This window comes from Phytophthora infestans, genomic scaffold (genome assembly GCF_000142945.1).
Source record: "Phytophthora infestans T30-4 supercont1.304 genomic scaffold, whole genome shotgun sequence".
NCBI classification, from domain to species: Eukaryota; Oomycota; class Peronosporomycetes; order Peronosporales; family Peronosporaceae; genus Phytophthora; species Phytophthora infestans.
The window spans coordinates 39,969-54,326 of NW_003303455.1; the positions used below are offsets into that span (position 1 = coordinate 39,969).

Here is a 14,358-nt window from a genome sequence, read left to right on the forward strand (position 1 = left end):
CCCGATCGGAAGAGCTTGGGCCAGAGTACGCAGATCGGTGGGTGACATTAAGGAAGGGCTGACCGGAGGAGTGGTGGATGGGGCCTTGCCCGGCGATTGGCTGGTACACTTGGTGGGAGACATGTGTCACGAAGAGGAGAAGGCGGTTGTGGATGCTGGTAGTGCACGTCGTGAGCGCTGTTGTGCAGCGCCGACAACGTACAGGAGGCGATTGTGGTGAAGAACTTTCTCAGAAATAAGAGAATGGACCTGACGCGGGGTCACTATCCCGAATCAGTGACAATTTCAAGTGATTAGAGAGGATTTGGTTTGTCTGGCACGGATGCAAGTTGCCTGTGGTGGATTAGCCATGACGAGCAGCACCCCGTATGAAATGACGGTGGATCTGGTATGAGGCATGTACGGGAAGGCAAGAATCACCAAGACCTATCTCGGATCCACCCTTACCTGGATTCACTTAGATGGATATGGAATATACTATATATGGGTGGATCGAGTGGGATCCTATGAAGGAATGATGGTAGGTGCCATCTGAAGGTGGATCTAGTAACCACGGCTAACAGGAAGTCAAGATCCACCGCGAGGTGCCCCGGATCCCATACTTCCGAGTTCGGATCCAAGGAGGGAGAATCCCGCATAGAGGGACCTGGATCCAGGGGACACAGATGATGGATGCAGTGGATCTCGAACTTTCGTGGGACAATGGAGATCACAGACGGTTGCAAGATGATGTTGGATGATTGGAGAGCTCAGATCCACGACGAGTGTACACTTACAGTGAAGTGGATCCAAGCGACCTGGATCCGGATGAGTGTACCCATAATAGGGTGACCATAATGATTACGCCATGGATCCGGTGGATCTGAAGATAATACAGCTGGGATGATGGGTCAAGGGAAGAAGGGACATGCAGCCGAGCCTGGTAAGGGATTTAGCAAGTGAAAGACATAGAAGGTAGAAATCCAGGCAGGTATAGGCTTAAGTATCAATACAGTCCTCAATTTGCACAGTATCACGCAAGTGCCTTCCTGCCCTCAAGAATCGGAGCTACATTGGCTCCGTGAAGGCTAGGAATTGCGAATCTAGTGTTGGTAGTGATAACTGGATAATACATTGGCCAGATCCTACAACCTAGTGAGCTTTCCTATACACGTGCAGATCCGACAGGCTAACCGAATTTACCACTTGGTCGGTTACACCCTAGAGGTTCTCAACTCTCAAGATCCCGTCACAGGAGGCGGCAAGTACGACGCAAAGGAACTACAAAGGCAAGGGAACACACCCGCAAGGCAACCCTACGGCCAGATCCACGATCTAGGCCCCGGATCCATAAGCTCGAATATTCACTTAGGATTCGGAACCATCCACGGACGCAGAGTGAAGATTTTCCACTGCTGCTCCACCCCATCCCCACGTCTCGCCAAGATACTCAAGCTTCACCACTTGAACTCTTCGGAGGTTACCGAGAGAGCAGATCCCGCCCTACCGACGGGTACACAAGGTGAGGAAAGCTCAGCAGAACACGGATCATCGGGGGACCCCCTCCGTTAGTCGGTGTCTGGGCGCAGTTGGTAAGTTGGATCCGGCAATCTCGCAGATTTTGCTGATCCCGCTACACCACATACCCCGTTAAATCCTCTAAGTATCAAATCGTTCCCACTGAGGCCGGGAACAAGTAACGTTCACTCGGGTGTAAATACCCTTAAGCACTTCCTCTGTGCAAGGTGCTGTGTGACCCCGTCACATTATCTGCGACTCTGGAGAAATCACTACACCTCACTGTCCATGGCGCCTTGAGGAGACACTGATTCCGGCGTCGCTCGGGCTGATTTAGCCAACAGCGTGGCTTGAGCAGCAGGTGTTCTGCCGGTGGGTGCCGTGATTTCGGCGACCAGCATGTTCCAGAAGAGGTTGAAATTTTCGCAATCCGTGTGACAGTATTGGGTTGCTGTATCCATCGTGAACGATGAGATGCAGCCTATAAGCTCACGCGATCCCCATTCACGTGCAGCCTCAAGTTGGTCGGGCTTAACCTTGCAACAGCCTGTGGCGTGCTTGGGGCTGTAGCATCGTGCACATGGCTGTCTGTGGAAAAGCAGGTGGTGGTGGATCACAACCGAGGCACCGCCAATGTCAGCACGTGGCACGCCGCGTAACACGTCCGGGCAGTCTTCGCTATTGAGGCGGACGATAAGATATCGGTTGTCCGAGGCCTCAGTGAGTACCTCAGAATAATCATTTTTGATTTCATATTATATTACAAGGTACTGTAGAGGTGATTAGGCCTTGGGATCCGATATTCTATCCTGTCGGAGTGTATAAGGGACTACAGTACTACCGAAGGGACTGTTTAAATCCAAACCTCTCATTTGCTTAAATTAAGGCAATGTCTTATAACAGCACAAGAGACAGCTTGTTGTGCAGCTCCAGCCATCATGCCGCCGCCACCTCGCCGCGGCTCTGGCAAAAGCCGCGGACGCGGGGGTCGCGGAAGTGACCGCTATCGCAGCAGCAGCCACAGAAATGGAAGCGAAAGCTCCAACGCGAAGCCTAAGAAGCGCGAGCGAGGGAGCAGTGGCAACAAGCGCGGTGGGGGCCGGGGTGGCGGTGGGTCGTCCACTTCTTCGTCGTCGTCCGCTGCCACGTCCGCGAGGCCCGCACGTGCCATAACGATGGTACTGAAGAAGCTGGTGGTGCGCAACATACCCCCAACGGCTTCGGAACAGGAAGCGCGTGAACTAATGCAGGCGCATGGGGTGAAGAACGAGTTGATCTGGCGCTTCGTGCCTGGCCGCCAGCGCAGCAACAACCGCCCACCAACTCCTGCACGTCTCTACGTGGACATGAAAAAGGAGCCGGAAAGGGCGCGTAAGCTCATTGCGTCACTACACGGACAATTCTTCTACCCAGATACCAAGGACAAAGAAGGCACCAAGCCGCTGGACGTTGAGTTCGCCCCTTTCCAGAAAATCCCACGCGAAAAGCAGCGCAAGGACGTGAAAGTTGGGACGATAGACTGTGATCCAGAGTACCTTGCGTTCCTGGAGGAGCTGGCCAAACCGAAAGACGTAAGTGGACGGTGTCGTTTGTAAGGCTGATAAAAGAGAATTGACTGGTTTATGTTGTTTTAGAAACTCCCAAGTGCTGAGGCACTTGTGGATATGGCAGAAGGTGAGACGCTGGAGAAGCCTGTGGCGGCGTTGGTTAAGTACCTGAACGAGCGAAAGTCTCACAACCGTGACAAGTGCAGGGTAAGTTGTAATTTTTCCACTGTTGTGTAGAAATATGTTCTTCTATTCTGTGTGCTGCTGCTACTGTGCAGGGAAAATCTGGTGGCAAGTCAGCTGACAAGAATGGGCATAGAGTGAAGGGAAAGAAAGACGTAAGCTTTTATCTATTCAGGTTTGGGCGCTAGCACGATGTTCACCCTGGTGCGTTGAACAGGGATCGAAGCCAAAAGCGGCGAAAGATAAGGTGAAATCTTCAAAGGATCGTCAGAAGAAAGGCACTGGCGACGCGGCTAGAGCCCAAGGTAAAACGCCGAGCTAAATCGGGTGGCATAGCGAGCTTTAGGTTTACTCATTGTGCCTAGTTTTCTTAGATCCTAAAAGCCGCAAGCCGCGCGGAAGATCATCATCGAAGAAGGAGTCAACCAAGCCAGATTCATTACTGAAAGCTGAGCCTAACCAGCCTGGAGTACTCTGCATCATGACCCCAAAATCTGCTTCTACGGCCAACGATTCTATTCCTGCTCCCGCTGCCAAGGCGAACGGGACTTCTCCGTCACTGGATACTTCGTTGGCACGCGGATCTGAGAAGTGTGGCTCCAAAGGTGGAAAGAAAAATGCCGGTCGTGGACGAAACAATCCCAAAAAAGGTAAAGATGGCGGCGATGGAGCAGACGGTGAAGGTTTCACGAAGGCTGACTCAAAGCCTTCTCATTCACGCGGTAAGGGTGAAAACGCTGGCAAGAAGGAGTCAATCAATAAGGGAGAACGGGTGCGTAGGGCTTGTCTGTTTTGTGCTTTTGCAATAATGCTGATAGTACAATTCCGTAGAAGAAGAAAGTATTTGCGCCGAAGGATGCCACTGCGCAAGGTACACCTGCCGAGAGTTGATGCTTGCAAGATCCGATCCAAGCACAGCGTCAGTCAGCAATAGTGGAGGTGTCATGCTAAAGGTTACAGCATAATCACAGCAGGAAAAGCATACGGTGGAAGAGAACGCGGTGAATGGTCCGACGCACACACACAAACAGGTGGCAGTAGGGCGATCCGTGGCTGATACGAGCATGGCTGACCGCGGTGTCAACGCTACTGGATTCGATGCTCGCTACATGACTGGCATGGTTTCGTTAACTGCGATCGGGGTGATCTGCGTCACACGCTATTCCGACTGATAAAACATAAAAGCAAGTCCCTCGACAAGCAAGCAGGCGATGGAACTATTTTAGGCAGCCAATGCAGTGCCTCGATGGAGGTTGTTCACTCTGCTCATTGCATCGTAACGTCTATTGCTTTTTTTTTTGGTTTTGTTGCTGGTTGGAAGATGCAGGCACGAGGAGACCCAGCGATCAAACTCGTGTTGCTAGGAAATGGCTCTGTGGGCAAGTCCAGTCTCATTGCTCGCTTCGTGGACGATGGCTTTGCTCGCGTGTACAAGCAGACAATCGGGCTCGACTTCTTTGAGAAGAAGCTGCAACTACCGCGCGACCAGCGAATTGTGTTGCAGGTGTGGGATATAGGAGGCCAGACAATCAACAGTAAGATGCTGAGCAAGTACCTCTTCGGTGTTCATGTGGCGCTACTATGTTACGATGTGACAGACGCTCAGTCTTTCAGTGACGTCGAGGACTGGCTGCGAGTAGCCAACGAGAATGGCAGCAAGCAGATGAATTTGCACCTCGTGGGTAACAAGACGGACCTTGTCGCTCACCGCGTCGTCTCGAATGAGAAGCATGAAGCTTTCATTCGACAGCATAAACTGCTTGGTGGTTTCCTCGTGTCAGCGCAGAGTGGAGACAATGTACTCAAGACCGTATACCGCATATCAGCAGCTGCAGCGAACATCTGCGTGTCTGAATTCGAGCTCTCTTTCTGTGATAAAGTAGTACGCGCAGTGATACCCGACGCGAGTAATGGAAAGCAGGGCGAACAGGAGGCTCGTACAGCGATGGCGGATGAGATCGAGGCAGAAGACATAGCGAATGAAGCGCTCAAATCCCGGAAGACACGACCCTGTTGCCTTCTCATGTAGAGAGATTCTGGCCAGCATTTTTACAGTTAAGAATAACGAGCTTACAAGAAATGGCACTCGGCCCGGAGTATGTTCTTCGTTGGTTCCGTTGAGATAGGCAAGTCGTAGTAGTTCGTTATCGCGTAGCTTTTGCACAGTTGTCGTGAAGTTATATAGTCGAGGCACTTTCACTTCGGTCCAAATATCTCGCACTTGCAGCAAAGACGACGCTGGAAGACACAAAGGCGCAACACCCAACGACACACGAGATGCTTGAATAGCAGGGCAGGGGTAACGTCCATTAAATTGGTCAATTTCAATGCATCTGCCACACCATCCATGTACGGGGTACGTATACCTAAGTGTACCCTGGTTACATGAAGTATGACACCTCATACTTCGGGATATTTGGTACAAAGTACCAAGGTCGTTCAAGCCAACCATTGGTTAACGACATTGCATTTCTATAGGTGACTTATAGTTTGTATTAAACCCAAGCTTTATCTGCCTATAAATATACTCAGTTTACATTCTACCTTAATTAGGTCACTTCGCTCACTTTTGAATAAAGAGGGGACCTGTGAACTGCCGTTCACTGAGAGTTTGTATACTCTCGGAAGCTAGCGCAAGGTGCTGTGTGACCCCATCACACTAGGTAGCACTCGTAGTCAACCCACGCCACCGCGGGTAGACTACCTGAACCTCTCCGAAGCTCGTTGCCATGGACAGGAACGACTTCTCCCATATGAACGACTCTCAGTTCGAGTCGGTTCGGAAGATGGCAGGCATCTTCGGGATGGAGGCCCTGCAGAGCCTGGTGGTGTCAACACCGGCCGAGCAGCTCGAGCGCGTCAATGCGCTCGACGCGTACGAGCAGGGGCTCATCGCGCATGTGCGGGAGAGCATGCAGGCTCCGGTGTGGTGTAGCGGGATCAGCAAAAGCTGCGAGATTGCTGGATCCAACTTACCAATGGCGCCCAGGCACCGACTAACGGAGGGGGTCCCCCGATGATCCGTGTTCTGCTGAACTTTCCTCACCTTGTGTACCCGTCGGTAGGGCGGGATCTTGCTCTCTCGGTAACTTCCGAAGAGCTCAAGTGGTGACGCTTGAGTGTCTTGGCGAGACGTGGGGATGGGGTGGAGCAGCAGTGGAAAATCTTCACTCTGCGCCCGTGGATGGTTCCGTATCCTAAGCGAAAATTCGAGCTTATGGATCCGGGGCCTAGATCGTGGATCTGGCCGTAGGGTTGCCTTACGGGTGTGTTCCCTTGCCTTTGTAGTCCCTTTGCGTCGTACTTGCCGCCTCCTGTGACGGGATCTTGAGAGTTGAGAACCTTCTAGGGTGTAACCGGCCAAGTAGTAAATTCGGTTAACCTGTCGGATCTGCACGTGTATAGGAAAGCTCACTAGGTTGTAGGATCTGGCCAATGTATTATCCAGTTATCACTACCAACACTAGATTCGCAATTCCTAGCCTTCACGGAGCCAATGTAGCTCCGATTCTTGAGGGCAGGAAGGCACTTGCGTGATACTGTGCAAATTGAGGACTGTATTGATACTTAAGCCTATACCTGCCTGGATTTCTACCTTCTATGTCTTTCACTTGCTAAATCCCTTACCAGGCTCGGCTGCATGTCCCTTCTTCCCTTGACCCATCATCCCAGCTGTATTATCTTCAGATCCACCGGATCCATGGCGTAATCATTATGGTCACCCTATTATGGGTACACTCATCCGGATCCAGGTCGCTTGGATCCACTTCACTGTAAGTGTACCCTCGTCATGGATCTGAGCTCTCCAATCATCCAACATCATCTTGCAACCGTCCGTGATCTCCATTGTCCCCCGAAAGTTTGCGATCCACTGCATCCATCATCCCTGGATCCTGGATCCAGGTCACTCTATGCGGGATCCTCCCTCCTTGAATCGGAGCTCGGAAGTATGGGATCCGGGCCACCACGCGGTGGATCTTGACTTCTCATCAGCCGTGGTTGCTAGATCCACCTTCAGATGACACCTACCACCATTCCTTCATAGGATCCAAACCCGATCCACCCGTACATAGCGTATCCCATATCCACCTAAGTGGATCCAGGTAAGGGTGGATCCGAGATAGGTCTTGGTGGATCTTGCCTTCCCGTGCATCACTCATACCAGATCCATCGTCGTTTCATACGGGGTGCTGGCGGTCCGGCTTCAGCCTTCTGCGATCCTTCATCCACCGACCCTGCGTTATCTAGGGGCCGACTCTGGGGATCATCCCCGGTCTTAGATCCAACCTCCATCGCTTAAATCTCAATCCGACGATCCCTCTGCAGGATCTTTCGCGGAGTTGGGTATAAAGGCCGATCCACCAAGGGGCCAGTTGGCCTCGCCGGGGCCTCCCCTTCTCCGAGCGATTCAATCTCGATAGTCGCCTCGTACGCCAGATTCTGCCATTCTCTGTAACGACGGGATCCCACTGACACATATCCAGGTCGCCTTGGGATACCGACCTTCGCCAACCATCGTCCGATGTCCTCATAATGGTCCAGTAATAGTCTCTTGTCGCTGACGTTCGTGACCTGGAGGTATTGTGATCGACCTGGTCCCTGGATTACGGTAGGCACCCATTTCTCGCCCCGAGTGACCCACAGTTTCTCATGTTCCACCCACTTTAACCGATCTGGCAGTTCCCAGGTTTCTCCGGGCTCGATCCAGGTCATCTTATCCGCCCTTATGATCCTCATCTTCGCTCCATACAACGGTCGCCGTCCACTGAGCTGGATCCGCATCTCGTCAGGAAAACAAAGTGTCCCATCCGCCAGATCCAACCTCACTCCGGCTGGTACCATGAAGTCCATCCCGAGGATGGCGTCTTGACCAGCGAGATCTCCAACCCAAATATCAAACCAGTACACCAAACAACCTGCCAACGTGATCTTGATCCGCGTTCTTCCGTTCGTACGGTACACGCCTTCACCAATCCCAACACAATCTTGGATCCGACTTCCATCCACTTGGCACCCAACCTTACGAGCAAAGGCGGTATCTAGTATAGACACCTCGGCACCACTATCTAGGAGTAGGATTGCTTTTTCATTGTTGATCTTGCCCCCTACCTTGGCTTGTCTGAACCACTTTCCTGGGGCATGGTACTTTGTGGTGTTGGAAATCCCACGTGAACTCTAGCTACAGATGTAGTTAGGATGTTCCCACAACAATACGTCTACTAGGATAGTAAACGATCGCTCGGGCGGACCTGAAGACCCCAGTTCTGCCCTTGCACCGGGACAAACTGGACCTTGTTAACTACTTATATAGGCCAACCAGTAAAATAAGAACACGCTACTAGCACGAGCAAAGCTAGCAGGTGTTTTGAATCCTCGTGGTCCCAACAGCGGAATGGTACCAGGCACGAATAAGCCTTTTACGAGATCACCGAGTGTTCAACACTCGGCTGGAAGAAATAAAAGGGAGGCAATTCAAGCAATCCCAGTCGTGCAAATAGGCAACAATAAGCCGTCACGTAAAACCTCCCGATAATAATCGGCCAATACACAAAGTCTCTTGGCCTTGCCGGATGAACCCTCGCTACAGAGCTTCGAGTTCACCGACAGGCATAACAAACTCAAACAAGCTTGACCTGACGCTTACCTTGAAGCCGGACGTCGCTCTGTGTGCTTGAGTGGAAATTCTGTTCTGTATTTAAACTTACCCTTTCGGGTCTATTCCTAATAAGAAGTCCTAATCAAGTATACAAATATCAAGTGAACAATGATCCGTTATGGATCTTCTTGCATGCCAAGCGTCGTCTGCACTGTCGCATGAGCATCTTTAACGGTCCGCGCCCTGTCCCAGACGGTTAACGTGTCTTCCAAAGGTCGCTGAGTATTCCGCGAACTCATCCCAACCGCCACTGAGGGTTCGTACCGTAGATGGTCCGCTGAATGCGAATCCGGCCAGTCCATTATTAATAATAAGGACAGCCTGGATTCAGTGACATAGGGCCGTATCCGATATTTGTTGAAAACTCGGAGGTGACGCCGTCGAGTCCCTTGCACCTTGGCGTCTCCGTACATCACCCGACCGAGGGTTCGTCGCTTGAACAACTTGGGCGGTGTCACGTCTTTGTCGACGGGTGATAATCCGCAACCACGGAGAAATCACTACACCACAACTGCCCCTGTCGCAATGGAAGCCACGGTACTGGTGCCCGTTGTGACATTTCTTCATTCTTCAATTCACCATCTCGCCCCCGTATGTCCAAGCGTCTGAATCGAGTCGTGTCCGACGCGTTTCAGCGTCTCAATCCTCGTAGACGTCGCGAGCGTGAGCAGCTGGAGGTACGTAAGCCCATCCTTCTCTTGAATCATCGGTACCTTGCTCATCACCTCGCATTACTCGACTTGTTTCTCAGGAGGGCAAGACCGAGGGTTCGAACGCCCCTCAGTCTGCTGCACTTCCTCCGACAGCAGCGTCATCAACCGGTCCTCCGGCGCCCGCTGCCCCAGACTCTTCACTTCCTGCGGTAGCTCCTGCAGCACTCCCCGTCGTCGCTGAATCCGCGGAGATGGCTCCTGCTGCTCCTCCTGCCCCAGCTGGTGGTCCACCACCACTCACCGAAGCTTCGCTGCGCGCCATGCTGGCTGAGAATACGGAGGCATCGGTCGATCACATGATGACCTCGATAATTCCGTACTAGACGGCAATGGCTCGTCACCAAGTGCAGCTCAGCGTTGCGCCTCCTCTCCACTGCGATGTACACACTCAACGTCGCCTCGAGGCTGCTGTTGGTTTCGATGATGTCCTCGCTGCGGTACAACCTTTTCCTGACGCGTTGTCGGCATTACCCGAGCGAGTCGCCGGCTTGGAGCGTCAGTTGCGGTTTGCTCAGTCCGAGGCTGCTGCCGCCGTACGTTCGGTGGCACCCGAAATCATGGCTCGTGAGAACGCGGAGGCGTTCCTTAAGGCTGCCAACGCTGAGATTGAAGCTTTACATCACAACATCAAGATTCTCCGCGAGTCGAACGCCAAGAATGACGCCATGCTCGCAAGTGTTCAAGCCACTATGGAGCGACACGCAGAGGATTTGAATCGTCTTCACTGCGAAGTCCAAGCTCGGGACGTTTTTATCAGCACGTTGCAGAAGAAGCTGGCTCGCGAACGCGAAGTGTACAAGTCTTCTATTGGCGCGAATACTGAGCAGACCCGGAAGCTCCACCTCCTTCTGGTAAAGCTTGCCCAGGGCAAGTATGTCGATAACGACACGCTCCAGGTCCTCGAGAACCAGCAAGACCGTAACACTCGCCTCATCCAAGCGAATCGTACCCTCCGTGCACACGTGAGTCTGGCAGGGATGGATCCCGAGGTACTTCGTCTGGCTGTCGAGGGTACGCTCTTAATGTCGCTCCTTCCACCGTGTGTTCAGCAACTAACGTTCGTTCACAATCCTTCGTGATAGGTCTGACTGCGGGTGAGCTGGACCTGGATGCGCTGGACTTGGATCAGGAGACGTTAGTCGCTCTGCGGCGTATTCAGTCTGCCACCGCGTCTTCGGACGACCCTCGAGCTCTTCCTGCAGCTTTGGACAAGGCCGCTCCCCAAGTGGCCCATGGGAAGTCCCATAAGCGTCTTAGACCAGGTGGCGGGGATTCAGACGACGAGCCAAACGCCTCTGACGAAGACAAGGCTCCAATCCCAACGGACAAGGCCAGTACTTCGATGGCAGCTGCCGGTCTCGGTGATGCGCCACCTGCCGATACTTCAACTCCCAAGTCTGCTCGTAGATCGTTGCTCGGCCCGAAGGCGTGGAAGAAGGCGGCCCAGAAGAAGCGCAAGAAGCCTCGTCCTCATTCTCCTGCCAAGTCGCCCCGACGTCATATGAAGACTCGGTCCCAGTCTGTACCGTCTTCTCTAAGCTCATGGACGCCACCTCCTACATCAGCGTCTTCTTCTACTCCCGCCGTAGTCGACCTCAGCGGCGACCAGAGTGACGTGGACATGGGGAATGCTGGTCCAAGCAGCGTCCCTTCGGTTCATGAAATTGCCACAGAGCCTTCGGGTAAAGATGTGGGCTCTGGGGATCACGATGATGTTCCCGATTCTCCTGACGCGCCTTCGCCCCCGTCTCAGGCTCCTCCCAATGTGGCCAAGCCACCAGCTTCAACGATTTCTCCTTCTCCAGCCGACATACGTGCTGCTGAAGAAGCTCTGCGCGAGGCCGAGCAAATGCGACTTATGTTCGGCTCAAGTGATGAAGGTGAAGAGTCGGACCACACTGTCCCACAAGGCAAGTCTGCTTCGGCGTCTGCTGCGACGTCCAAGACAGTTGAAGTCTCGGGAGTGGTTTCTACAGCAGGGTCTGCCCCTGTTAAAGCTGCTCCACTAGCCTCCGCGTCTTCGAAGCCGGCTCCGACTGTTCCGACGGCTGTCGTACCAAGCGTGTCTTCGCCCGACGTTTCGAAGGAGATTGATGACGATGGACATGCTGATGACGATCGTGGTGATGATGTGGATGATAATGAACCTTCGATGGATGATTCTCCTGATGTTCCCAGTGGTGGCGATGATGTTCCGCCACCTACCGATCATTCAAGCACACTCGATGACGGAGATATTGAAGATTCCGAGAGAAATTGGAGCAATCTTGGTCCAGCTCGTCCTCCGACTCCACCTCGTCCAAATCCTTCGCCGATGATGACTTCCCCAATCATCGTTGCCGGTCCGCCTCCTTCGCCACCGGAAAGTCACCCAGCACCAGCATATTCTCCTCTTGTTCCGGTGTCGCCTCGTCCGTCTATTTGGACTCTCGACGCTGGACCTGGGCGCATGATTACGGCCACCTACACTTCGGTGCCGCGTCGTGGTGGTGCACCGTCGGTTGAGCTGTTGCCTCACCGAGTGTTGTCTGGTGGTCGCCCTACGGTGCCGGCTTCGTCCACCTTGCCACCGTGGGTTCTTTCGTACGTGGACATGGAGTTTACTGACGCAGGCGCCAAGAAGTGTTTCGAGCGACCCTTGAGCTTAACCCTTCCCGAACCAGCTGGTGAGGTGACCGTGCGTACAACGTTGGAGGGTCTCCAAGCGTTCTTTGATTACTCGCATCCTGATCACCCATACCAGCAACTTCGGCGGCTCTATCCTCTTCAAGCCTGTCTCTTCAACACTGTCGGCTTCAATCCAAGCGTCCCTATCTCAAAGCGTGCTCCGATTGAGACCCGTCTCAAGATGATCTGGGCGAACCTTCGGGGTGACGGCGGTAAGCAAGGTGACCTCGGGTTCGCGTTGTGGGAGCGTCTCCACTGGCTTCCGCTAGCTGGTATTGAATGAGGTCTCGCTGAAGAAGCTAAAAAGGTTGGCCACGACAAGGAACGCTTAAAGGAACTGAGAGCTGTGTTAAAGAAGCTCTTCAGTGAGCGCGACCGTCGTGCCGATCGTCTTCGTAACAAGTACCGTGAGCAGTACATGGCGTGGAGTCGTGACTCGGTTTCCTCTGGTACTTCCGGCGCGCCGTTCATTCGTCCCGAGTTGCTTTTGGAGCCGTCGAAGCCGTGGTACCCTATTGAAAACTTGTCGTTCGCACCTCGGACATCTGACTGGCTTTCCGAAGCTCCGGCTCTCGGCGCTCGTCAGCCTTGGCGTACTGAATGGATGGATGAATGCACCGCATCAGCACCCGTACAACACCACGTACTTCCTGTGCCAGCGTAATCCGGAGTTCTTCAATCCTCGTGGTACGCGTTTCGTGAATGTTTACCGAAGCGTGATCGTAGACCCGTCTCTCGATTCAACCGAGCTTATTCCGACCTGGCGTTCGTTGTTTGACTCGCCACCGGGTACTCCACGTCCTGCTCTGGCTGCTGCTCCTGTTGAAGCTGGTACCGAGGATTCGCAGGGTCCGGCTTCAGCTCCAGCTGCCGAGGCTCAGGTTCTTGATGAAGAGGAGAAGGAGAGTGGTGACTCGGCTTCGTTGACACTCTTGGCCACTGCGGCCAGACACTTGGAATCGATTTGAATCCTCGCTGCACGTTCTACGACGTTCTCCAGCATCTCAGCTAACTGTTGAGGTGTCCCGCGTGACTTCGTTTTCAGTGATCGCTCCGCGGTCGGCATTCATGTTTTTTTATTCTTAATCCACTTCCACAGCGTAATCATGTTCATGTTGTTCTTCAAATGCATATACAATTTGTTGTTGCAGTAACGTTCTTCGTCTGTTACCACAGGCTGCATCGCCCTGTGGACAGTTCATACGTGATCAAGTCACGCTAGTCTTCGTCCGCCACTTGCGCCATCTGCAGCCGATTCTCGCTCTTCTTGGCTCGCAAATAGTCGTACAGCAGACCTCCACATGACAAGTTTGATGATGGTTCCCAAGTTGTATCTTCATAGCTCACCCACTTGACTTTGAACTCGCGTACAGCTCGTCGACAGGGGTGTTCTGTCGTCGAGGATGGCCTCGACCTCATATTCACCGGCAACTTGATCTGGGTCCCAGCTGTCTTCAGGCAGTAGTTCCTCATCGAGGTCGAGTCTTGCTTCATTAGTCGCGTCAAGTACCAACCGAGTGTTCGGTCGACTGTTGAACTCGTTGACAGCCTTGAGTCTCGACACATGCACTACTGGGTAGAAGCGATACCCACTTCGGTCAGGCAGTTCCAGCTCGTACGCAAACTCTTCCACCTTGCGTTTGATCCAAAAAGGTCCATGCCATCGGTGAGCTAATTTCTTTGTCAAGCCCGGTTTGACGCGTTCCATGTACAACCACGCCCGGCTCCCAATCTCAAAAAGAGATCTCGGTGGAGCTCTTGCAGGATCTTCCATCTCTCCTGAAGCTTCTAGGGGGTCCGCCGAGTGTTCGTTGCCACTTGGTTGAGGTACAGCAGCTTTTTCCAGTCGACTCAGAGCATCATTATGCTTTTTTGCCCTTCGCTCCTTTTCTACAGCCTGATAATCTTTGGCCATAGTGAGGGCGACCTCATGTTGTCGATTGATCTCACGCCGCCACGCCTGTGCGTCAGACTGCTTGCCGAGTCCTCGTTTGAGTGATGACGACATTGCCCGCAACGTCGACGGCGCATCACAGCCATGAACGAGGTAGAACGGCGTTTCCTTCCTCGTAGTGTCTTGAGAAGTATTATAGCA

The 14,358-nt window shown here is 53.0% G+C and overlaps 2 protein-coding genes across 2 annotated transcripts; both read left to right on the top strand.

Annotated features, from left to right (window-relative positions):
- Positions 1–2,411: 2,411 nt before the first annotated feature.
- PITG_21219 (uncharacterized protein) lies at positions 2,412–4,192 on the top strand (the record flags this gene model as incomplete). The annotated part of the gene is made up of 6 exons (XM_002894992.1): positions 2,412–3,068; positions 3,132–3,251; positions 3,323–3,382; positions 3,445–3,532; positions 3,593–3,999; positions 4,065–4,192. 6 exons carry the CDS (start codon positions 2,436–2,438, stop codon positions 4,116–4,118), a joined length of 1,362 nt encoding a protein of 453 aa, XP_002895038.1.
- A 356-nt stretch (positions 4,193–4,548) lies between these two features.
- PITG_21220 (Rab28 family GTPase, putative) lies at positions 4,549–5,256 on the top strand (the record flags this gene model as incomplete). Its single annotated transcript, XM_002894993.1, has 1 exon — positions 4,549–5,256. One exon carries the CDS (start codon positions 4,549–4,551, stop codon positions 5,254–5,256), a length of 708 nt encoding a protein of 235 aa, XP_002895039.1.
- Positions 5,257–14,358: the final 9,102 nt, after the last annotated feature.